Source organism: Torulaspora globosa, chromosome 6, assembly GCF_014133895.1.
Source record: "Torulaspora globosa chromosome 6, complete sequence".
NCBI classification, from domain to species: domain Eukaryota; kingdom Fungi; phylum Ascomycota; class Saccharomycetes; order Saccharomycetales; family Saccharomycetaceae; genus Torulaspora; species Torulaspora globosa.
Window position 1 is genome coordinate 762,937 of NC_050732.1, and position 23,281 is coordinate 786,217.

Genomic DNA, 23,281 nt, shown 5'->3' on the forward strand with positions numbered 1-23,281 from the left:
GCGCTGTGCAACGAACATACACAAGACTAACTACTATCTGGGACCTTCCTGCAACTATTTATATATTGTAACCTCATACTAACTTACCTCAACCCGAAACGAGGAAACGCTCGTCTATGCTCAACTGAAGTGTACAACAATGGGGACGATGATAACAACTAATAAAATGATCACGACGAGCACTAGACACAATCTCATTTTCAGGTCCTTCCACCACATTTGCTTTCTGACTCGGTTGGCACCCCTCTTGAAACCTTGCGCTGATACTGCCAAGTTGTCCGCCTTGTCTTCTATGGAAGTCAGTCTTTCGCCACGTTCAGCAACCTTGTTGATATTATCTCTCATAATGCCAACTGTGTCATCGATTTCCTAGTTATCATTCAAGAATGTTAGTAACTTTGGTTGATATCAGCATTCCTCAAAATAGGACCGGTTAGCACATACTGCTTTCAAAGCCGCCGCCTTGGATTGCTCAGCTGGCTCCTCTGGTGGGATATATGGATCGTAGGGCACTGCGGAGGACATGATTTATTGAATGTGTATATCGATGGGTCTTCTGCAAACTTTGTAAATATCACCAGTCAAAACACTAACGGATCTCGCCTCGGTAATAAAGAAGATATTCAGCTATCCGAACCCGAATGAAACCTGTTATTCGGCTGCTAGTAAGTGGCGATATGTTGGTGTAAACGGTTAATCATCAGCCTTCTACCTCTTGCCAATCTCGACCTCCTCCGATATCACCGTGAACGGTCGCGTCAGTAAATCTGGCGTCAGTAAATAAAAGAACCAAATAAAATGGTCTAATCGAAGTCATTTGACTGGTGAGTACGCTCTAGGTATTATCTATTCTATATGATCATACGTAAAATAAGTGTTGGTCACCGCTGGGAATAAGAACTTTGCAGGGCGTCGACCTGTTGCTGAAGACTCTGCAAGTCGCTTAAGATATCGCCACTTCGGGGACTGGCGGAGGTTGGCATTGCATATGGTCTGGGAGCTGAGAATCCGTTGGTGAAACCTTGCTGGGGGATAAACTGTTGTGGGTTTTGCTGGTGCTGTGGCAGTTGCTGTGGCAGTTGCTGTGATTGCACTTGTGGTTGATTGGATCCAGTAAACATTGGTTGCTGTCGATCAGGAACTGGACTGGAGTACTGATAGCCGCTGTTATAGGTGGCACGAGACTGGCTTGTAGGTCCGTTGCTAGGCAGCATATCCCGATACGGACTGCCAGAGGCCATTACTGGGAGATTGGACGTGCTGGAACTCGGGGACGGCGAATGCGATAGGAGTGACTGGAAGTAACTTCCAGCAGGATTCGACGCTGAAAAGACACCATGCTGCTGCTGCTGCTGCTGCTGTTGACGTTGTGGTTGTAGATTCTGAGATTGAGGTGTAATTTGCGGGGACAGTTGCTGTTGCAGCGAAACGCTTGGCTGCGGAGCCTGCAGATGAGGATCCGGCGGTAATTGACCACTATAAAGTGGAGAGGAGCGTCCATGGACGTCATTCGCTGCATTGGAACTGTTGGTGGACTGTGTGAATTGCTGATTGAAGTGCTGTTTCATGAGATAATTTCCTGATCCGGTCGCAGTGGGTTTTAATGGCTGTAGGCCGCTTACTGGACTGGAGCCAGTTGCTGATGGAGAGTATCCTGATGCTCCATGCTGTTGCGAAGGTATTTGATTACGCATCAGATAGTTAGCTGAGCCTGTCGCGGTTGGTTTCAGTGGTAAAAGTGATGCTTGGCTGTCCATTTGCGATTCCTGTGGTGGGTTATAATGCTGACGAAATAAATGGTTTGCCGAACCGGTAGAAGTTGGCTTTAATGGTATAAGAGCTTGCGCAGGCGCCTGTGACAAATTACCATCGCTATTTGCCTTACTACTATCGAGTACTATGGAGGGCACACTGCCCGGAGCCATCGAAGCAAAATCCACCGTCTGGATTTGTTTAAAGTGTGAAAGGGAGTCCTTCATTTCTTCCAGAACTTCCCTTTCTTCCTCAGTTTCTTGTTGATCGTTAGGCATTGCTGATACCAAGGCACTGTTCTTCTCTTTTCTCTTCGCCATCCGTTTCAGCAGTTGATCCATCGGTAGCGATAAGTCGAGTTTATCACTCTCCTCATTTTCCTCGATATCCTCGTGTTTTTGATCAACGCCGTCGGAGCTTGGTGCCTCTTGGAAAGTAAGATGCTCGGAAAAGCGAACCCTCTTATTCTTGTCGGCCACAATAGTGATTCTTCTCCTTATCCTCTTGCGAGCAGATTTTCCCGTAAGCAAGAGTGACGCAAAAGAATCGAAATCGACCTTCCCACCATTGATATCGTCGGGCTCCTCATCCACCTCCTCGTAGACTTCTTGGCCAGCCCCGCTACTCAGAATGGGACGCGGTTTTGGAATCGGGGCTTTCTCCAGAATCATCTTCCGATTGGGCATCTTATTCTCTATGAGTGCCTTGGAAACTAGTCTTAGCACCGCAAAGAATTGACCAATGTTCAATGCGTTCTTGCATGTCCTGAAGATCAATGTAATGCGCTCCTTGAGCTGTTCGCTGATGTTGAAGTTCGACAAAAACCTGAAAACATCCGCTAATCGTACCAATTTCGAGTGTGTCCTTAAAGTAATGCAATTATACCATCTTAGATATGTTCGGACTTCTTCGAATGTCAATTCTGAGCGCGATAGCGAGAGAGGCACCCGCAATTCATCCGGTGTCTCCTTATATTCGATGTCTGCTTCTGCCTCTATCTTGTGTGATTTGTGTATATTGCTATGCTGGCTGTAGACTAGCTCATTCTGGTGAGCCTTTGGTTGCTCATTCGGCGAGGCTTGGGGATGACCAGACCAGTTGCCATTCGCCGTCTTAACGTTGCCACTCAGGCTTTGTTTAGGTTGCTGATTTGAATTATTAGCAGGCTGCTCTGCATTGAAGCTGATGGCGGAACCAGGACCAAAGTTAAAGGAGACGCTTGGTGGAGGCATTTGACCTGCTTCTTCAACGGTAACATTACCTTCATCACTGCTAAGTCCCGGAACATTCAACCAATCGAAGGACATCCTCTGCCTTGGCCAGCGTGTTTCTCTTGATCCTACCTTGTAACTTATGTGTTGTTTTAATCAAGTCCCTCCTTTATCGTTATGTTCGTGCGAATCCTAATCATGGGTATATAAGAGAAGCATAGCCTTGAGTAGTGAAGTCGCTAATCATTCCCCTACGGTTCCCAAACCTGCTGATAGGATAGATCGGTATGCCCAGGAAGAATAAGAGACCTGTCTTTGGTGAGGACGACAGTGAGAGCGAAAGTACTGGTGATGGCTTTAAAGCATATCTAAGTAAGAAGTCGTTGCAGTCGAGCAAGAGGGCCAAGAGCCCGCAGGCCCTAGCCGTAGCAAAGAGCAGTCTTGATGAGGACGAATCGAAAGGTCTCAAGCGACCTCAAGAGACGGAACAAAGATCTAGTTTTATGGAGGGGCTTTTGAAGGCCAAAAGACAGCGTGAGATGGATAGGCTGCATTCGCAGGCCATTCGAAACACGTTTGAGAACGAGTTGCAGAAGAAGAACGATAGTCCAGATCAAAGTTTCATTACTGAAGGATACAAAGTGAAGAGAACGGAATATGACCAGGCCGAGCTCCGGGCGGCGGAAGAGGATGAGTATCACAACGACGACAAACTCCACGGTGGATCATCAAGGGCGCTGGCATTGCAAATGCTGATGCGTGATGCACCTCCTGCCGAAGATTCTGAGGCTGCACCTGAGGAGGCTTGTTCGGAGAAGAATGTCGCCAAGGTGCCACCTATATTCGAGAACGATATATATCATTCCGAACCATCCAAGATGAGAAGATCAGTAGTGGAGGCGAATCACTCGGTAGAAAGCTTGATAAAACTGCGACCCGAGGAGAAACAATCATGCATTCGCGAGTTCCTTCGATCAACGAAGTCCATGCAGGAAATTAAACTGCACATTGAAAAGTATTATGAACGACAGTCTGTCCGGAAACGATAAAACTCAAATTGAAATTAAGAGTTGGCTTGCAGTTCATCTTTCGATGTATTGTTCATCTCTTTGAAAAGGGTGCTACTTCTTATGCCATCTTTTTTGACACTCTGAGTAGCAGTTTTTTTAGTCTTTGGGCGCCTGGCTTTGCGTCTGATGCTGGATTTGTGGGACGCGTCGTTAAGAACATCGTTAACAACTTCTTCAACATCGGTCTTGTTCAAAATTTCTTCCCTCGATGCTGCATGTTTTCTGGACTCATCTATGCATTCATAGAAGATATCATAGGCCTTCTTGTTTCCCACGGTTTTTCTTCTACCTCTTTGGGACACCTTTTTATTGCTAACTCTTGTTTTCTCATCGGCAGATTCCAGATCAGACCGCGCGATTGGGTTAGAAAGCTGATCAGATGCCTCCACACCGCTCTCAAAAGAGGCTTGAGCATGTGCTTTTATTGCTTCACAACGGCCAGCCGCTGAAGCCGCTTGCTCAAAGAATCCCGCCGGGGTAGATTTCGCGGTAGGCGACTGTACAGGCCCAACCGTTACGTTCGTGGGGATCCAATTTTTCTTTACGCTGGGATTTGCTGCATGTCTCTGATGATTTTTACCCTTTAATCTTTCCTCCTTCATACTCATGGTATAAGCTACCCATTGGTCTGCGTGTTCGAAGGGTGCGTTGTCCATGATAGTGATTCTCTTTTTCTTCCCTCTCTTCAAGTCTTTCAAATAATCAAGCAGACCATACATTTCTTCTGGGTTTTCCGTTCGGAATTCTTTATCTGTCGTCTCTTGAATGTACGCTGATTCTAGCGCATCGACTTTCCATTTGGCATTTTGCAATTGCATCCTCAGAAAATATTTCCAGAACTCCTCTGAGTATGCCTTATTATATTCTGCAAAGACTGGCTCACGGTACTTGTATGGAAAATGAGAAACTTCGATGCACTCTTTTGGATCCTCTAACGCACTCCCGGGAATCTCCAGCAATTTTCTCATATCAATAGTCTCGCCGACCGGGATTGGATTTGGATTGGATGGTGTGACACAATCCATATCCACCTCCTTTCTCATTACGTGATCTATGTCAACTGCGGAGAAGAACGCACAGTTCTGTGGCAAATCGTCGATGCCCAGCTGCTCGCAAAAAATTGCTCTTGTCCAGATATTGCTCACTTGCAAGGCCATAGCAGCTTTATACTTGTCTTCCTCAGCAACCAAGAACCTAATTTCGTCGTGAATGGAGATTGAGAGTCGGGCATTAATGTTATATTTCGCAATCAAATAATGCATCGAGCAAGCCAAAAGATGCAAATAATCTACGCCGGAGGACTGAATTGCCCAATTGATCCTCGACGGCAGAAATGAGTTAGCGCCCAAATTCCTCTTCATAAGAGAAACGGTGATACCGCAACCGAGCACTGGAGTTCTGGGGACGTCTTGTTCAGCTATGCTTTCAAGCTTATTGAACAAGATCGATTCTGAGCCACCATACCAGAACCTCTTAAAAATCTTCGATGTCTTAGTTTTGCCCTTGGTGCTTTCATAGAGTTTGCTGGCAGTTGCTTTAGCCTCTTGGTCCGATAAAGACGGATTGAACTTCTTCAGCAAATGGGCAGCAAACTTAACTCCCGCACCATAAATTCTTCCGTAATTGAAAATCTTGGCTTCACCTCGACTACAACCCAAAATATGCGCCGTTTTAGTATGCAGATCCGTACCCTCGTTTTTACTGCCTTCTAAACACATCCAACCAATGGCAGTCCCTCCATGGATATTGAAGACGGAATCGCTAACAAGAGAAGCAATCCATAGCTCTTCACTATCGACATCTGCTCCAACGAAGCAATAGCCCTCTGGTGCTCTGATTTGTGCTTTGAGCTCTGAGCCGATCCTGTTGGACTTAGCATTCGAGGCTGTTAGCCAAGTGTTTTCCACGGCTCTGCGAGTAACAGTGCCCATCGGTATCACAGTAGGCAAAATTATACCGAGATCTTGGTTGCCCTTATGCTTATCATCAGAAGATTTTAGTGGTTTGAATGCCTCAGGGAAGTCAGGCTGAGGAACCACAAACTGGGATAGAATTCTTTCGCGGGCTGACATCCAATATGAGCCGCACGAATTGATCTTTAAGGCATCATGCGCAAATTCAGACGCCGAAGTTAAGATTCCTTTCTCGAAAAAATGGATGTATGGTTTGCTTAGGAGTGTCTTGCAATTATTATCCGGCCCGTTGGGGTGGGGTATTTTGAAAAAAACCCCAGGATTTTCCGACTCGACACCTTTTGCCTGAAGCTCTTTGCGATACCTTTCATTGACACCCTCATCAGCAAGCACATAGTTTTTTGACTTGAATTTGTCAATCATTGAATTTGGGACTGGAAAACACCAGCCATTATCATCCGTCCATACCGCCGGATAGCCTTCCCACGACAGTTTGAAAAAAATTGGTATAATTCTTGATTTTATAGTAATATGTGGCTTAATGGCGTTTTTGTTGGGGAAAAGAGATCTATACCATTCTGGATAACCCGGTAACTTTTGATTCTTCGTGGGAACACCTTTCTTAGTCAGCCTTAATGGCTTTATGGACCAATCTAGTTGGCGCATCCAAGGATCCTTATTAATGGCTTCCAAAGAGGAACCTGGCTGATATAGTTTTACTGTGTCTTCAATTATCTGGATTATCTTGCTCTCGATATCCAGTTTTGATTCCTGATAAACACTTTCTGAGCTTCTCAGGTATTCATTCCACTGCTTATGGCGAGTCGGTAAGATACAACTGCTTAAAGATCGTAGGGCGCCAAATGACACCGGATGCGGACACTTCTCCAAAAAAAGAGGGAAAACTTTATCAAACACTCTACTGGTCGTTTCAACATCAGTCGCGCAATAATTGGCCAGCAGTTGGAAATTATCTATCACGTCGTTTTTATCAGTAGTTTCGAAAAATTGACGGGGTTCTTTTTGCATTTTGATTCCGCAATGCAAGCTGGCAACATCACTTAACGAATTCATCGCAGACACACTGAGCCAGGGATCCTCTTCAAGGTTCTCTAGATGCGTACTCTCAAGCTCTTCATCCCCATCACTTGTGTCCCTAATCGATTTGAGCTTCTGGCTTTTGACAAATTGGGGTCGCTGTCTGGAACAAAGGCCGGACGAGGCAACATGCAATGATTGAGTATCCAGATAGAACGCCTTGGATGGTCGAAAGTTATATTCATCTAGGACACGCGCTCTATCATAACCCACGTTGTGGCCTATTATCAATCGATTCTGATCCATAGAGTTCATTGGTATCAAATGCTCCACCTTACTAGATCCACAGATGAACGGCGAACACCACAGGTACCAAGCTTTATCCGACAAAGCAACTGCCAACGTCGGGTAGGACGAGATCCTATACAGTGTTTCGACATCAAATACTAGGGTGTCTTCTAAAGGCGATGATACCCGCTGGGGCTCTTTACCCGGTTCATATCTCATCCATCCCTCAGTCCTGATCCATTCTCGAGGCCTCGGTACTATTTCATTGAATTTATCCGAGCACATCGTTCGGTAAGGTTCAGAGGCAAAATGCCCCAGTTTTTGGAAATGCTCGTCGAGCGAATTGCCCTGCAATTTCGGTAGCTGAAAGGATATCGGCTCCGATATAGACGTTTTCTTTCCCAAAAGATCAAAACTTTTCAAGAACTGCCGAGACAGATTGACCAATGCCTCCCTTTTCGTCGCATCCAAAAAGTCCTCCTTCTTACTATGCTTTCTGCCGCCGAACAGCTGCTGATACAAAGACCGACTCAGATATTGAATACCCACAGGATTAATCCTAGGCTCCTCTTTGAACTTCTCTACCGACGACGAGTACTGTCGATACCGATAAATCGTGCGGCAAGTCGCCAACCGAGTCAATACCCGCTCGGGTGAGCTCCGCGGTCCGCTTCTAGGCGCAAAACACGCCACCATTCTAACAGCGCAGCGATCTATTGTAATTATAACGCTCCAGAAGACCAGATATAGGCCAACACACTAGCAAAATCCCTTTACCACTCGACTTTCTTGAGAGTTTTGTGTAGTCCATTCTCTTTGCCCTCATTTGTTTACATCAGTATAGCTGACATCGTAAATAATGATATATTCTTACTCAAGATGAACATTAACCACCAAATGACTGCAAGCGGGACGCTTGGAAGCTCCAAGCGGGAATTGTCTTCTATCATGAGCTAGTGGTAATAGAGATCAGGCTTCCACTAGCATGCTCACGCTAAAAATCGTTATTTGTCTGCAACCAGCGTCGTACCAATGCAACCGAGCTCCATCACACTAGCAGAGATCTGAAGCGAGCTCTTCAGAAAACATAGCAAGCTCCGCTAGTTGTAATGCCATTCATCTAGCCAGTTCATCAATTCCAATTGATTTCTTATGTGTTTTCATCATCTTTTACGATGTGACGACCATTTTTTTATTGGTTTTACAGCCATATACTGGCAACTCGACCATCCCTTTACTTCGACATCAAGGATTTGGAAGGACGATTGCTAGATCTGCAGATTGCTAGCCAGTTGCGAGATTTCGATTGTTGATTGTACGATCATGTCGTCTGTTATCACTGCTTTGACACCCAACCAGGTGAACGATGAATTGAATAAGATGCAGGCATTTATCCGGAAGGAGGCCGAGGAGAAGGCCAAGGAGATCCAGTTGAAAGCCGACCAAGAATACGAGATTGAAAAGACTGGGATTGTTCGAAACGAAACGAACAATATTGATGCCAATTTTGAGGATAAGTTGAAGAAGGCGTCGCTAAAACAGCAGATCACGAGATCTACTATTGCCAATAAGATGAGACTCAAGGTGTTGAGCGCCAGAGAGGAGTCCTTGGAGAAGATCTTCGAAAGTACTAAGGAGGAGTTGGGCAATTTAGCCAAGAAGGAGAAGCAGTACAGACCTGTGCTTCGCTCTCTGATCTTAGAGGCTTCGCTGAAGCTCCTGGAAGATACCGTTGTGGTCAAGGTCGCGAAAAGGGACCAGAAACTAGCCGAATCTTTGATCGATGACGTTGTCAAGGAGTACAAGGAGGTTGCAAACAAAGATCTCACCATCAAGATTTCCGATATGTTTTTGAGCGACGACACTGTTGGCGGTGTGGTGGTCACCAGCGAGAATGGTAAGATCGAAGTCAACAATACCCTGGAGGAGAGACTAAAATTGTTAAGCGAGGAGGCCCTGCCAGCTATCAGACTGGAGTTGTTTGGTCCTTCCAAAACAAGAAAGTTTTTAGATTAGGCATACCTATTGAACCATTGCAAATGTCATGCATCATTTATACACAAATAGTTTCGCCTAAGTTTAGAGTTATGGATTTAATGGACTGTTAAGAAGCAGCTCGTGTATACGTCTTAGCATTCCCATTCACGCATCAAAGTTCATGAACTGGAGCAGAGCTCTCATCAATGCCATGCAGATGTTAAGGTCCAAACTGATGATTCATGAACTGACTTGCTTCAGCATTTGCTATACTTCTGCGGCCTCCACTTTTTCGAAGAAAGCGACTGAGAAGTTGACATGAAGCTAATCAGAGACTAAAAATAGCAGCTAGGCGACTTTCGGAGTCGAAGAGGTACCAGTTCAGCTGGCGGCCGAGTTTCGCAAGATTACTAGAGGTTAAGAACTCCGTTGCCAAGACAATCTCGATGAAATGTAAATCCTAGCACGTCATCGAAGCCACCCATACACACGCAGAGCGCCAAGCATATATTCAGCACAATAAGAAATCATCATTTACAAATTGGTAATCTGAAAGTATAGTAGCTGGATGATCTCTTTGTTCAACATACAATTGCTTATACAATTGCTTGTTCGTCAATGCATCTTTTGGCTGACATGAGGACAGTTTAGCGCGATTCAGTATGAAATTGCTTGCAAAATGCGGAACCCGTAGCATACAGATAAGCTTATTTGCAGCTCAAATAAGCTATTTCTTTTCAAATAGTGATATCTAGTTTAAATCTGCCACATATCCAAAAAATGTGCTAACAACTGCGAAGCTGACCTGCCAGCTATAGAGACGTTACTTTCTTAGTCCATAAAGCCCAAGGTGTACAGTACAGCTTATAATTGATTTAATCGATACACAGGAACAAGGTTGTTAAACGCTTGTGAGACACTGAAGAATTAGTTTGCCGATGAGCAAAATGAAACCAATTCACCGAAAAGCGTGCGATTAGTGGTATCCGATGATTCTCTGGTAATTCTGCAATCGCCACTGCTTCAAAAGGTCCGCACTTTCATTTCTTGTCTTCCATGCTGTATGAAACAATACCTCCCGACCAATATGGAAACAAGGGTCTCATCAACTGAATTCTGTGAATGTTGTTAACCTCGTAACATCGCTCTAAGCTTCCATTCGTCTATCTGATCGCTTTCTGTACGTCCAAATGTTGCAAGTATCTTACCGTAACGAGCAGTAACTGAGGCGCCACGGCGCACTCTCAAGACGCAATGGTATTTCAGTTGCCAAGCAGCCAGATATTTCAAACAATAGTGCTTTTTCCTTTTGTCTCACCACTTCCGCGTTCTTCCGCTTAATGATGTTGATTAATTGGGTAATTGCGCTCATTCGATGCATGTAGTGGCGCTGCGCGTCGAATGAGGAAACATCTTTGGCTTCGACAACAACTGAGTGCCTTCGAAATTCTGGCACGTCACGTAACGTCAAACTTTTGGGACAGCCCACCCATTGTCAGAGTTTAAGATGACGCAACGAACACGGATAAGACGCGGATAATCTTCCGTACGTTTTAAACAATAGAATACGTCCACGTCCAGCTTGGAGGGTCCCTAAACGACAATAGAAGATATTCCTTCGGTTTGATCCGCATTCTTCCATTCTTGGCTACGGCTGGACTTAGCTCAGAGTGATCGTTCGGGAAGAGGCGATCTCACCATGCGTTTTCGTATCCGAAATGGAGAGCTTCTCTTGCGGCTTGCGCTATGAAAACCTGAGTGACAAGAGTCTCTGTACACGCCCAGCATCGGCTATGCGATGCGACGGGCCGCACCGATTCGTCCAACGGACATTCACCGGCCCGACCTGAGCATCGGCCAAGATCTGAGACAATGGTGCTTTGATTGGCATCGAGGCTTGCATATCGCTGTACGAAAAGATCGGGCAGCCTCTCATGGTAAGAAGCTTGCGGCGTCTTCCTCTTGAACGAGTAATAATGGTAGGAAACCATAACTATGAATCTTCAAAAAGTGGTTTAAAGGAGCTTACTTTAGCAGTAATTTCGATGTTGCATCTTGGTCGATCAATCAGAAGAAGAGTTCAGGCACTGGAAGTCATCGTCATGGCGATTTCTTTCTTGCCGTTAATCTAGTTTGTAGCGAGTCTTGGCGATATTTGAACCACATTGTCGATAATAGGGTCCCCGAATGTCCTTTTTGTTAACCACAACTCGAGCCTTTGTTATGCTATCTTGGCCCTAAGACAGTAAGGCATATGCTGAACACCGCTAATAATTCCATTACTCACGCCCAAGGTGTCCCCTACCGGAAAACTTCAGAAATCAACCCAAGGAAACTTACAGCCACAGGACGGATAGTTATCTCTATCTGCAATTGTATCCTTAACAACCGTGGAGGAGAAGCAACTGCTGCGTCGGTCTTTTTACTTTGTGGGGGCGTGTTCGGGGGGAGGGTGCCATTGTCCCCTCCTTATACAAAAGTTGGTGCTAGAACTGGCATGGTTTACTCAGCCCCATGTTTGATGACCGGCAAATCGCTTTAAACCAGGGTTCTGATCGATCTCACTTTCTTGGAAAGAAGTTAGATACCTCCCATTTGAAAACATTGCCTAGACCGCAATTATCAGGCTTACGTTGAAGTCGACTAACGATGGAAAATCAAAATAACACAGAATTCAGTCAAGTACGCCATGCCAGTCTGATAACTTGTCTAATCTTCTCTGGTTACCCTTTGATGGTGCTCTTGTACTTAACGTCTTCGGCGCTCAGCCGTAAGACCAGTAGTTACCATGTAAGAAATGGCCCGTAGCAACTTTGGTGTTTGGAATCTAAAACCGCCACGGCTTGGTGCCACAGCAGTTTTGTTCTTTCATGAAGCTCCAGCCGACCGAATGGACTGCGTAACTCACTCGCGACAGCACTAGAGACTAATCAGCTAACGGATTCATTCAGCAAGATTATAACATGACGAAAATCGCTATGAATCAGTACAAGCTTCTTGAGAAAACTACAGGAATTAAAAAGATGCTATGGCATCACCGTAGAAGTATTAGTGCTAGACCGAGAAGAAAACCAGTTGCGCCAAAACTTAACTTGTTACTGGCGTCTGCTACGACGACAGTGGTGCGGTAGCTGTTTCTTGCAGTTGGGCTGCTGGAGCTGTCTATTCGACAGCTCCGCTGGTGCTATCAGCAGTAACCTTCCGGCGGTTAGATGTTCATTTCACGGGCCCACAGTCGGTTACTCTCGGCATTAGTGCTGAGACACCTCACTCGCAGAACAAGTAGTCATACAGACAGTCGCATTAGGTTCTCTTTGGCTGCCATATTGTATAAGAAGTTTGAGTTGAGTCTAAACTGCCCGCTGTCGCCGATGCGCCGGAATTTTGGTACATGAAGTGCTTGTCCAGTTAGTCAGACGGAAATCGATGCCGTCCGGACAGGATACAGGAGGCGAAGACCAGATCCGTCTGACAAGCCCAAAGGCAAACTCACTGAAGAGGAGCGCAAGTTTGGTACAGAAGTTCGGTATCTGCTTTAGATGCCGGGCCGGCAAACATTGGGCGAAGAACTGCCCTGAAGCGAGGCCTAGCTAGCTATTGCCAAAGTGACTGTTCAATAGTATTAACAGCCACTGAAAAAACAGCCAAATACAGTAGAAAACCTCAAAGTCAAAAACCAGCTCTGGTTGGGCATCGGAGAGAGATCACTGTGTTGGTGGGCAACAAACCAACCACCATTCTGTTAGATACGGGAGCAGGAACGTCATTGGTAGTCGCACATCGCGCTCAAGCGCTTGACCTGAAGGCATACAGGACCAGACCAATAGCGATCAAAGGAGCCACGTCAGATAATAGCGTGCGATGTACGGAAGCCACTATCCTCGAATTTAAGTACCAGAACCAGCAGTTTGAAATACCAGTCTACGTCACGACTGCCATAAATCCCGATATTATCATCGGAAACCCGGTACTAGAAACGGACCCCCGCCTGGGACAGATCCTAGATAGGAGCTCGATTAACCTAGCCTGGTCCATCGGCCTCATCCTCACCAATGAGGACCGCCAGATCCGGCGATTCCACAAGAAACAAAATCGCACTTTAAGTGGATACATTGTACACGTTCAGACAGTAATGCGCTGCGATACCATTGACACCCCAGTTCAGACAGTATTGTGCTGCGATACCACCGACACCCCAGACCCCAGCACTTTCTCACGCCTACCTCAATACCTTCAAGAGAAATTCAGGCAAACAGTCAGAAATGACCTACTAGATCAGCACTGGACAAAAAAGAGATCTTTCATGAGATCGAGACCAAACCCAATGCTAGGATGCCACGAATACCTCCATACAGAAGGTCACCAAAAGAGGAGGGAGAGATTGTGAAAATACTAGATGAATTGCTTGAAAAAGGATTTATCGAACCCTCTAAGAGCCCATTTAGCTCCCCAGTGGTGCTAGTCAGGAAGAAGGACGGTTCGTTCCGCTTATGCGTGGACTACCGAGTTCTGAACAATGCGACGATCAAGGACCCATTCCCTCTACCGAGAATCGAAGTATTGTTGGCAAAGATAGGGAACTCGGCCGTCTTTTCCACACTCGACCTTCACTCCGGCTACCACCAAATCCCGGTCAAGGAAGAAGACATACCCAAGACGGCTTTTACAATCCATGACGGTAAATACCAATACCGAGTGATGCCGTTTGGGTTAGTAAATGCACCATCTACCTTCTCAAGGTATATGACAGACATCTTCGCGACCTTCCATTCGTTCTTGTTTACCTGGATGACATATTAGTCATGTCAACGATAACCACGGAACATATCAGCCACCTAGATACAGTTCTAAGCAGGCTCAAAGACCACCAATTGATAGCCAAAGGGAAAAAGTGTCAATTCCTACAGAAGGAGGTTAAATTCCTTGGGTACCAGATAGCTGAGCGCTGTATTCGGCCGATCAAAGATAAATGTGAGGCCATCAGCGCCTTACCGCTATGCAAGACCATAAAGGAGACCCAGAGATTCTTAGGAATGATCAACTATTATCGACGGTTTATTCCCAGGTGCTCAACCGTTGCGCGCTCTTGATCATGTCATGTCCCGACCGTGTGCGCGGTAGATCCGTCACAAAATCCATTGCGATATCTAGCCATCGTCCTTCTGGGACTGGTAACGGCATCAACAGTCCTTGGGATTTATGGGCTGAATTCTTCATAATTTGGCATTGAATACAGCTTTTGACATACCTTCGGATTGTGGCCAGCATTTTGGGCCAGTAGAATTTCGAGGCGAATTTCGAGGCGACTTTCTCATATGTGGTTTCGTTTCTTCCATCATTTCCTTCCTTCGACGCTTGGCAATCTTGACCGATTAGGTACTGTTCAGGTAATCCAAGGCCGTCCCAGAATGGCAAAGCAGAATTCGCAAAGAAGACTTACCATTTTTGGAGAAGGAAATAATGCCAGAAGCATAGCTTGCCTTCCAGTTCCATAGATGGTAGCACATTGCAAATCCTCGGCACCGCTACAAGCATCGAATCCTTGTGATGCTTACCGGAGCAGCCTCAAGCTGGTATTTGACCGTCGAAAATCGTCTTGATGCTTTATCTGCATAGGGCGGCCTCCCTTTTGGGTTTTTCCACTAAATCTGGAAAGCATAGAACGAATTAGGCCTCCAGTGCCCGAGAGTCAAGCCAATTCTTACAAAATTTCTCGATGGTTGTCTTGCCAATTACGTCTGTCTGCCTCCTCACGAGAGACCTAGAGCTCTGCGAGCCGCTATCCATGTTTCTTCAAGAAGGAGATTTAGGATACCATCCTCGATGTCAACGGTTTCCTAATGAGGCTGCTAGTCCCACAATCGGCAAGTGAGTCTTAGAACTCTAGGAACGAGAGCCAATCTTTGACGAGATTTTCCCTATGGTTACGGCCTGTAGAACGGTCGGGAACTACAGTGAAGCAATCTGGCAAAAATTCACCTATCGGTCGCGTGCCTTTATCTTCCATGCATTACTCGATATGTATCGAACTGTTCAGATCGCCAAGTGGATCTGATAACCCATGAGCCATTTAAATTGTGGCTACGAAAGAACCCTTGACATGTCGGTCGATGGCTTTATTTATCAGGGAAACCATGAACGTAGGGAGGAGTTCAAGGTGATGAAACGTCGTTAAGGCCCCAGAACTTTACAGGAAGTGCGAATATTATGACGATGAACTACCCTTTTCCCTCAGCAATGAATGGTGCCGATTCAAATTCTTTGTTGTCTGGTTACAACAATGCAGGTCTGTTGCAGAACAGACCAGATAATGCCACCGCTGGCGCTGCTGGGTTATATGGTCCCAATTCTATGGCGATGCCACGGGTAGTAGACTGCTCGGATGCGTATGTGAGAAACCAGGGAACAGGTACGCTCGGCGGGACCGGTGCTGATGACAACTCGAGTTTCAGTGGTCCGATAACAGCTTCCTCAGGGTTCACGTCATCCAAAAACTATGCAAATAACACTTTGGACAGTAGTTTTGATTGCTGTTTGGATTCTTCTGCCAGCAAGAGTAACTCAAACGCTAATTATGCGGATGGTTTGCAAGTCGGTGACGTTGGCACGAACAATGAGTTGCTGAAGTCGCTTACGCTAAAGCTGCGGATCAAGGAAACGCAGAATGAGAGTTTGGAGAATGAGATTCAAAAACTGAGAGGCTCATTCAATGAGGCTTTGAATTTCAAACAGTCCGAGTACAAACAAGAGAGACAAATTTTGCATAAGGAAAAGACCTCGCTGGAAGCTCCCAAGGACGTGGAGCAAGTCTTTCGAAGACTCTCTTCCACGTTACGCAGTAAGGATGACGAATTGGTGGAAACAAAAAATGCTTTTGAAAGCATTCCTACAGCTTTGGCATTGGATCCCTCAAACTCAGTGACAAAGTATGGCAGATACGATGCCGAGGCGCTCGCTCATAAGATGGTGACAAGGATTGAGATACTGACTAAGGAAAACCAAGAAATGGCTAAAATGCTAGCGTATGGTAGAGCGAAGGAGATGCAGATTGAGCGGCAGCTCGCTCAGATGAAGAACAAGGAGCTTAATGCGACTATTTCTAAATTGAAGGAACCAGAAGGCGCTCAAAAGGAATAGCTGCGATAGCGCATTTTGCTTCTGTTTACCGATGGATACCAGTTCGCTTCTCAAACCTCCTATCGAAGATATTGCACGCCTTCGCTGAAGCATAAATAAACTTGCATTGCATATACACGGATTGTTGGGACAAGATTGATAACTCATCCCACATCACTTAAGAGTATATGAAGTCTCTATAATGCTTTCAGGAAATAAACCGATTATGGACAGCCCCACTAGATCCTCCGGTAGCTCTTTGTTGTGTAAAACAATAGGACCCAGGAACAATAGATCCGTAGCATATGGTCTAAGTCCCCCAGTGATTGAACGAAAAGGATGGTGCTCACTCTGCGCGCTTTCTTAGCCTTAGATTCAAGTCTCTTGTGAACTTTTTCGTAGGAAGAAGCATTACAGCTTTCAGGCCAGCATCAGAGGCATATCGCATCACTTCTTTCTCAAGTGAGCGTCCATGTTTCCACAAACGACAGTAACCATTGGTTAGATGACTAAACCAAAGGGTCGATAAAACGCACGCCGGATGGCTGGCAAACAGTAAAAGCCAGTCAAGGTCTTTTTTTTTTGAAGGTGAGATTTTCACATCTTCTGCCTCGAAATGTAGATGAATTGAGCTGTCTGTTAGAATGGAAGTTCGGCAGTTACTCGAATCCCCATGTCATGGGCTTTGTGGTGAAGAAGGTTTCGTGGTGAGCATCTGAAATGCTTCAAAGGACAGTTGGCGACCCCTCCTTGGACGACAATGGAATGCTATAGCAGCTGAAGAACGTAAATGCTATGCAAAAGGTGGAACGTGACAGGCACACCGCCGCATCCGACAGCCTTGTTCCCGAGTTCGAAGGCGACTGTGATGAATAGATATTGATACCCCCTCCGACTACCGACAGTTGTGAGTTTCCGCTCAACAGCTTGGTGTTTGAAACCACAGGCTCGTGTCGAGCCGCGACATCGCCTTTCCAAATATCTTCAAGATCATAAGCTCAGATACTTTCATAAGTGGCATGCGATGCTGCATCCTCGGGCTGCTTCAACTCTACTCACTGTAATTAAAAGCCTTCGGCTCAAGCTTTGGATGTTTCCTGGGACAAAAAGTTTAAACTTTGCACAACGATTGACAGCCCTTGTACAGCTCTTATCGGTTGCATCCTTTGCAGATCTGCTATGATCTTGACCTAACTGGGTATGAAATAAACTGCGTCGGATTTTTGATAGACCTAGTGCAATAGTTTCAGGTTCCTAATGTAAACTTATCATCGGAGGGAATTGATAAGGTGATCCTCGCAGGCCAATTCAAAATAATGGTTTAATCTAAGTCGACCCTATTGTGGAACAACTTAGCCAAGTTGGCATCTAGTCTTTTATTTGTGTTGTTTGTCTGCAATTTTGCATATGCGAGCGCGATAAATGAACGCTGGCCCTAATAGATTGTTCTTGTTGAAGCCGCAAACATCTCTCTCGCCCAGGAAAGCGACAACCTTGGAGTCAGATGTTCCTCAAGGCGACAGTTTACAGTATATAAGTGTATCTAACCTAGGTTTCATAAAGAGGCCTCGTGCAATGATTGAGCAGGTTTGATGACGGTTTTGCAGCGTACAACCATCTGTTACGTATCTAGTCTTTTCATACACAGGATTCAGCCTTCAGAAAGGATAGAGACCAAGATGTCGTCTACGCATTGTTTTCCTTCGGCAATGAACGCTAAGAGTGTAAGTTGCAGTCAACCTACAAAACAATAAAATGAAGAATAAACAAAACGCTACAATGAAAATAACAGTCAACATTAGAAGCGCAAATGCAAACTGCCTCGTAAGCGTCTAATCTGTAGTTTTTGATGATATTCTGCATTGAAACATATATCCTGGCCGCAGAATAATCTGCAGCGATCAAAGCACAATGTGATGTCTCCATTGGACTCAAGCCTGGATAATCAATGTGATTCGTCCCCGTCCATCTGCATTACAGCCAGGAAACGAATGGAAACCAGTAATCGATTAACAAGATCATCAGCGATGGAGGATCGCAGATCAGCAAGAATCGCAAATAAAACGTGCTCCGAAGATTCTGATGCGAGTTCCTTGGAGATCTCATTACAGACAAGCTGTTGCAGAGTAAGCTACTGACAAAACGATTGTAGGAGCTAGTAAACAAGACGATATTTTAGCGTTCTGACCCTGGCGCCCAAAGCGACAGCGAAGACAAACTGGGCACCCACATGAACAAAGAACAGGCTCAGGGTGATAACTCTCATCAGCATCTTCTAAAATTGCAGTCCAATTGAATTGTTTTCTCTTTACGTGGCTTTTTGGCTACCAGAGGCCGCCAATCAGAGCTGGCAGCCTCATGAACGCTACTCGATGGGCGACATATAGATGGGCGCTTTCGCCAGGCACAGACTCCTAGAGGAAAACTCCATATTACTGAAGCGACTACTTATCGACTAAATTAGAGCAATCTGATATCTGAAAGTAATCGAGGATATTCCGTCTAAGTGCTGAATCTACTGTTTTGCAGTTTTTTAGTTCAGAAGTAGCAACTTTACTATGCATGATTGATAAAAAAAAAAAGCTTCGATATCAAACTAGACAGCAAACGATCAAGAACGAGCTGGAGGGTCCTGATCAAGATTGCTGGGGCCTTTAGTTATATGAGGCCGTTGAATAAGTCAAATCTGAGTTTTTGCTGTTCATGTTTTTGTCAAGAAGAAATGGATTACTACGATGTGCTTGCAGACTGCGACCTTTGCCCGTCGCTGTTGCCAAAAGGTTCGTTACGACAGAAAAAAGTAGTCTGAGTTTACCACCATTAAATCATCAGCTACTATCACTGAAGCCAACTACACCAAGTGATGCCCACGTTTCATGCACAGTGTTCAATGAAAAGGGTGATGTTACTGCTGTATCAGAGAAGTTCCCCAAGATGGGTTTCTTGAGAGATCATTCTCTGTACCCTAGAGATCTGCGTAAGATTGATACGACTGCAATTGACATTATACCTGGAATCATCGTTAAGAACAGCTGTATTGTGTTTAACATGTTACACATCAAAGCCCTGATAGAGAAAGATAGAGTGTACGTGTTTGACACAGCTAATCCGCTAGCAGTTGCTAAGCTTGGAGTGCTTATGTATGATTTGGAAGCCAAATTATCGTGCAAGAATGCAGGCTATATGAGTACATTAACGCAATACTACGAACACAGGGCGTTGGAAAGCATGTTGATTAACGTCATGAGCTCACTGGAGACAGATTTCAAGCGCCACAGCAAGCTATGTGGACAGATCTTAACTGATCTGGAGGATGAAGTGAACAGGGATAAGCTACGTGACCTGCTAATAAGATCAAAGGATCTCACGTTGTTTTACCAAAAATCACTGTTAATTCGTGAAGTGCTAGATGAGCTGCTAGAAAACGACGATGACTTGGCTGGCATGTACCTAACCGTCAAGAAAAAGGAGCAGGATGACGATTTCGCAGATCTGGAGATGCTCTTAGAGACTTACTATACACAATGCGATGAGTATGTTCAGCAGGCGGAATCATTAATCCAGGACATTAAGTCAACGGAAGAGATTGTCAACATAATTCTGGACGCGAACAGAAACTCGCTGATGCTGTTAGAACTGAAAGTTACCATATACACATTAGGATTCACAGTGGCAACGTTATTGCCAGCCTTCTATGGTATGAATCTTAAAAACTTTATCGAAGAGAGCAACTACGGTTTTGGCGGAGCAGTCCTGTTTTCCATCGTGGCCGCTTTGATGGTCACTGGTGCTAATTTCAGAGCATTGAGATCCGTTACGAAGCTTACCATGCTGAACAATCACGCCGGAGCAGAGTCTGTACGCCACAAACAACTAGCGTCCAAGTATGCAGAAGAACATATCCCATCCTTCTGGACAAGGTGGGCACAATGGACAAGCCTTGTGTGGAACGGTAGGGCAGGTGCCATACAGCGACAGCAGGGAAAGAAGGATAGAGATATCGCATGGAAATGGCTTATTGACGACGAGAAGAAATAATGACTCATGAAACTTATAACTTGTACGTATTTTGGTTTGATTTTTCTACAACTTTCAGCATATAGCGAGAGAGAATGACTAGCTGGAACTGACGTTCCTTGAGTGGTCTAGCTGTGCCACACTGCGGTACATATCTCATATGGAACCACCTTTCATGACACATCTTGGTCAATATGTTCTCGGATCGTTTCGATCAGGTTTCATCGTTGTAATGCGGCCTAGGTTGGCTGTCACACTAATATGGGTCTAGCATACGGATAAATAGCTTTGTCCTGCTCAGTTAGATGCTCGAGATTATGGTCGATGAGATGATTGGGAAGTGGTTCTATCTGACTCTTTTTGCCTTTAGCAAGACATTCGGAAGGTTTATCGAAATCGGAAGCCACTTATTAAAAACAAGACCAGCTAGAAGACTCCATTTGTAGACACCAATTTATTGACTTACGATGCTTGCCAAGGCAGCTGCTGGTGCCTCGGCTCCTACATTACGAGGATCGGTTTACCTCGACTCTCACGACGTGAAGATAATACAATATAAGGCGGCCATTTACAAACTAGGGGAGATGACTAGACTGCTCAATATTTTGGAGAAAAACCTCGAGAGGACTGGCTCTAGTAAGATAATACCACTAGTGAATTATATGTTGTCCTTATGTGAGGGTCCACTGTTCAACGTGCATCCCATTTTGAGAAAGAGATATCAACTGCTTTGCGAATTCAAGGCCTGCAAAGTGACTCCGATTCTTCCAGCATTAAGCACATCACAAATTGATCTTAAATTGGAATTTCCGCCCTTTATCAGGGATCGAGAGTCTCTCAGAAGTAAGATTTATGATGATGAACTCCAGTGGAAGCTATTAGGGTGCCTACAAAAGGTGCTCGCCAACTGCACAACGATATACGAGAGAAGACTGAGACAAATACAGCTTGAGCGGAATGCAATGAGACCTGCGGATACTTCAGGAAGGTCTATTCCTTTAGATCTGAATGCTGTTGAAGATCTTCTCAGACCACAGGAGTTGTCGTTATCTTTAGATCTGGCCGTTCTGATCAATGACGCAGAACAAGACACAACAACCCGCTCACTGCTGAAACTGCAAACGCAGGTACTGGCCAAGTTCGCTCTATGTCTGCAAAGCAAAGTCCTGCCCGTCATCAGAGGCTACTATAACCAACTGCATACTTTCTGTGCTTCCAGAGGTATATCAGCAGCCGCGGTTAAAGAATTACAATACTGGCAATACTCACTTCACAGAATTTACGCGTTGATGCTGAGGGCCCTATACATCTTCGACGTCATGATGAGTTTGACTACACAAATCTACTTCCCGAACCGATCGTATCTCAACGATATAAAGACTCGGCTCCTGAGTCAAAATGTATTCTCATACCAGGAGGCTTTGCAAAGAGTTGAAGAGCTGTGCGACTCGTCTGAACACGCAGCGATAGCTAAACTGGTTACAGCTCTGCTTGATCTTTCTAAACAGAATGTTGCTTACCATGTGCAACCGGGGAAAATCTTGGAACTATACCAGAACTCTTTATCTCAAGTGGTTCCCTTTTTAAGGACCAGTACACAGACCTTGAGCGAATTTGCAGAAATGTGGACATACATAGAAGGTAATTTGGAGGCGCAAAACCTGATCAATGGATATGAGGCTTCACAGCTGCGTCGAATGCTGGACGAACGATTAGAGGCTGACAGGCTGACTCATATTGAAAGAAGAAAGGTGAAATCCTCAATCAAGGAGCCAGGATCTCCGCTCAAAGGTAGCAGTACGCCAAATTCCAGACACACGTTGAGGCGAAACCTGGTCGGAAAATCGAACGGCTCCTCGAACTCATCAGTGTCGTCCACTGGCCCAAGCTCACCCGGAACCATGTCACCATTGAGGATGAGTAGGACAAATTCGGTCGACGTGCAGTCCTCTAATCCGTTGGGCTTTGCATCACCGCAGGTCTCACGCCGAGGCTCCATCGCTGAGAGCCGCTTACCAACCTCCATAAACGCTTCGAAGGCAACTATGGACCAAAAAAGTACACCACGTTCCCCCCTTGCAAACAGGAGAATCATGGGTAGACCTCGCTCTTCCTCATTACAGTCTGCCCTCGAGAGCAACCGAAAGACGAGACAAGGCCCTGCTAGCCCATCGCGCTCCAATTCTTTGCAGGCCGACGCAACTGTTAACCAAAAGATCATCCAGGAAGCTGTATCTAAAAGTTTCAATGGAGCTGGAAAGGTAGGCTCACCTCTGAGCAAGGTGCAAACTAGGACGACGCTTAACCATAGTCCAAGCCCGGATGACATCCGCTGTGAGTCTCCTGCATCGGAGCTTGAGAAGCTGACCCTGAATCCGGAAGACAATCAAAATAAAGAGGATGACTTTGTACAGATTACTGTGTCCTCTGACTACCCATCGATCGCTTCGAAGAGCAATCTCTGTATCAAGAAAGTACGATTCATTGGGGTCCCGCCGTTGGATGAAAAGGAGGATAAAAGCCCGAAACGGCGAGGTTGGTACAAAAAACCAGCAGTACTGCATTATCCACCTCCTCCACCGCAGTTCGCTGTCCAAAAATACAAGATGCGCCAGGAAGGAATGGCCTTCAGGACCAGTCTACGGGAGGAAGACACGACCAAGAAGTCAAACCTACTACTGAATTTGGATATTTCGCAGCCTAGGGATTCAGCGACGCAAAAAATCGCATCCAAACTGCGTGATAAACTTAGATAGAGTTGCATATGTAATTTTGCCTTTAATTCCATGATTTTTCACTGTCGTTATGACACTTCAAAGCGTAAAAAGCTTGGCAGATGGCCTATCTTTAAACCCCAAGCACATAGAATCTGCGGTTAGAAGGGATTAAAAAGCTTTTA

The 23,281-nt window shown here is 45.4% G+C and overlaps 9 protein-coding genes across 9 annotated transcripts; 6 read left to right on the forward strand and 3 right to left on the reverse strand.

The window, feature by feature from the left end:
• Positions 1–120: 120 nt before the first annotated feature.
• HG536_0F04000 (uncharacterized protein) lies at positions 121–525 on the reverse strand (the record flags this gene model as incomplete). The annotated part of the gene is made up of 2 exons (XM_037284853.1): positions 121–369; positions 445–525. 2 exons carry the CDS (start codon positions 523–525, stop codon positions 121–123), a joined length of 330 nt encoding a protein of 109 aa, XP_037140749.1.
• Positions 526–881: 356 nt separating this feature from the next.
• Positions 882–3,059, reverse strand: SCD5 (Scd5p; the record flags this gene model as incomplete). The annotated part of the gene is made up of 1 exon (XM_037284854.1): positions 882–3,059. The coding sequence occupies one exon, from the start codon at positions 3,057–3,059 to the stop codon at positions 882–884; it is 2,178 nt and encodes a 725-aa protein (XP_037140750.1).
• Positions 3,060–3,250: 191 nt separating this feature from the next.
• HG536_0F04020 (uncharacterized protein) lies at positions 3,251–4,012 on the forward strand (the record flags this gene model as incomplete). The annotated part of the gene is made up of 1 exon (XM_037284855.1): positions 3,251–4,012. The coding sequence occupies one exon, from the start codon at positions 3,251–3,253 to the stop codon at positions 4,010–4,012; it is 762 nt and encodes a 253-aa protein (XP_037140751.1).
• A 14-nt stretch (positions 4,013–4,026) lies between these two features.
• MIP1 (DNA-directed DNA polymerase gamma MIP1) lies at positions 4,027–7,968 on the reverse strand (the record flags this gene model as incomplete). The annotated part of the gene is made up of 1 exon (XM_037284856.1): positions 4,027–7,968. One exon carries the CDS (start codon positions 7,966–7,968, stop codon positions 4,027–4,029), a length of 3,942 nt encoding a protein of 1,313 aa, XP_037140752.1.
• Positions 7,969–8,595: 627 nt separating this feature from the next.
• On the forward strand, positions 8,596–9,288 carry VMA4 (H(+)-transporting V1 sector ATPase subunit E; the record flags this gene model as incomplete). Its single annotated transcript, XM_037284857.1, has 1 exon — positions 8,596–9,288. One exon carries the CDS (start codon positions 8,596–8,598, stop codon positions 9,286–9,288), a length of 693 nt encoding a protein of 230 aa, XP_037140753.1.
• A 4,293-nt stretch (positions 9,289–13,581) lies between these two features.
• HG536_0F04050 (reverse transcriptase family protein) lies at positions 13,582–14,049 on the forward strand (the record flags this gene model as incomplete). The annotated part of the gene is made up of 1 exon (XM_037284858.1): positions 13,582–14,049. One exon carries the CDS (start codon positions 13,582–13,584, stop codon positions 14,047–14,049), a length of 468 nt encoding a protein of 155 aa, XP_037140754.1.
• Positions 14,050–15,456: 1,407 nt separating this feature from the next.
• HG536_0F04070 (uncharacterized protein) lies at positions 15,457–16,386 on the forward strand (the record flags this gene model as incomplete). Its single annotated transcript, XM_037284859.1, has 1 exon — positions 15,457–16,386. The coding sequence occupies one exon, from the start codon at positions 15,457–15,459 to the stop codon at positions 16,384–16,386; it is 930 nt and encodes a 309-aa protein (XP_037140755.1).
• A 2,682-nt stretch (positions 16,387–19,068) lies between these two features.
• Positions 19,069–20,403, forward strand: MRS2 (Mrs2p; the record flags this gene model as incomplete). Its single annotated transcript, XM_037284860.1, has 1 exon — positions 19,069–20,403. One exon carries the CDS (start codon positions 19,069–19,071, stop codon positions 20,401–20,403), a length of 1,335 nt encoding a protein of 444 aa, XP_037140756.1.
• Positions 20,404–20,849: 446 nt separating this feature from the next.
• On the forward strand, positions 20,850–23,138 carry GIP4 (protein phosphatase regulator GIP4; the record flags this gene model as incomplete). Its single annotated transcript, XM_037284861.1, has 1 exon — positions 20,850–23,138. The coding sequence occupies one exon, from the start codon at positions 20,850–20,852 to the stop codon at positions 23,136–23,138; it is 2,289 nt and encodes a 762-aa protein (XP_037140757.1).
• Positions 23,139–23,281: the final 143 nt, after the last annotated feature.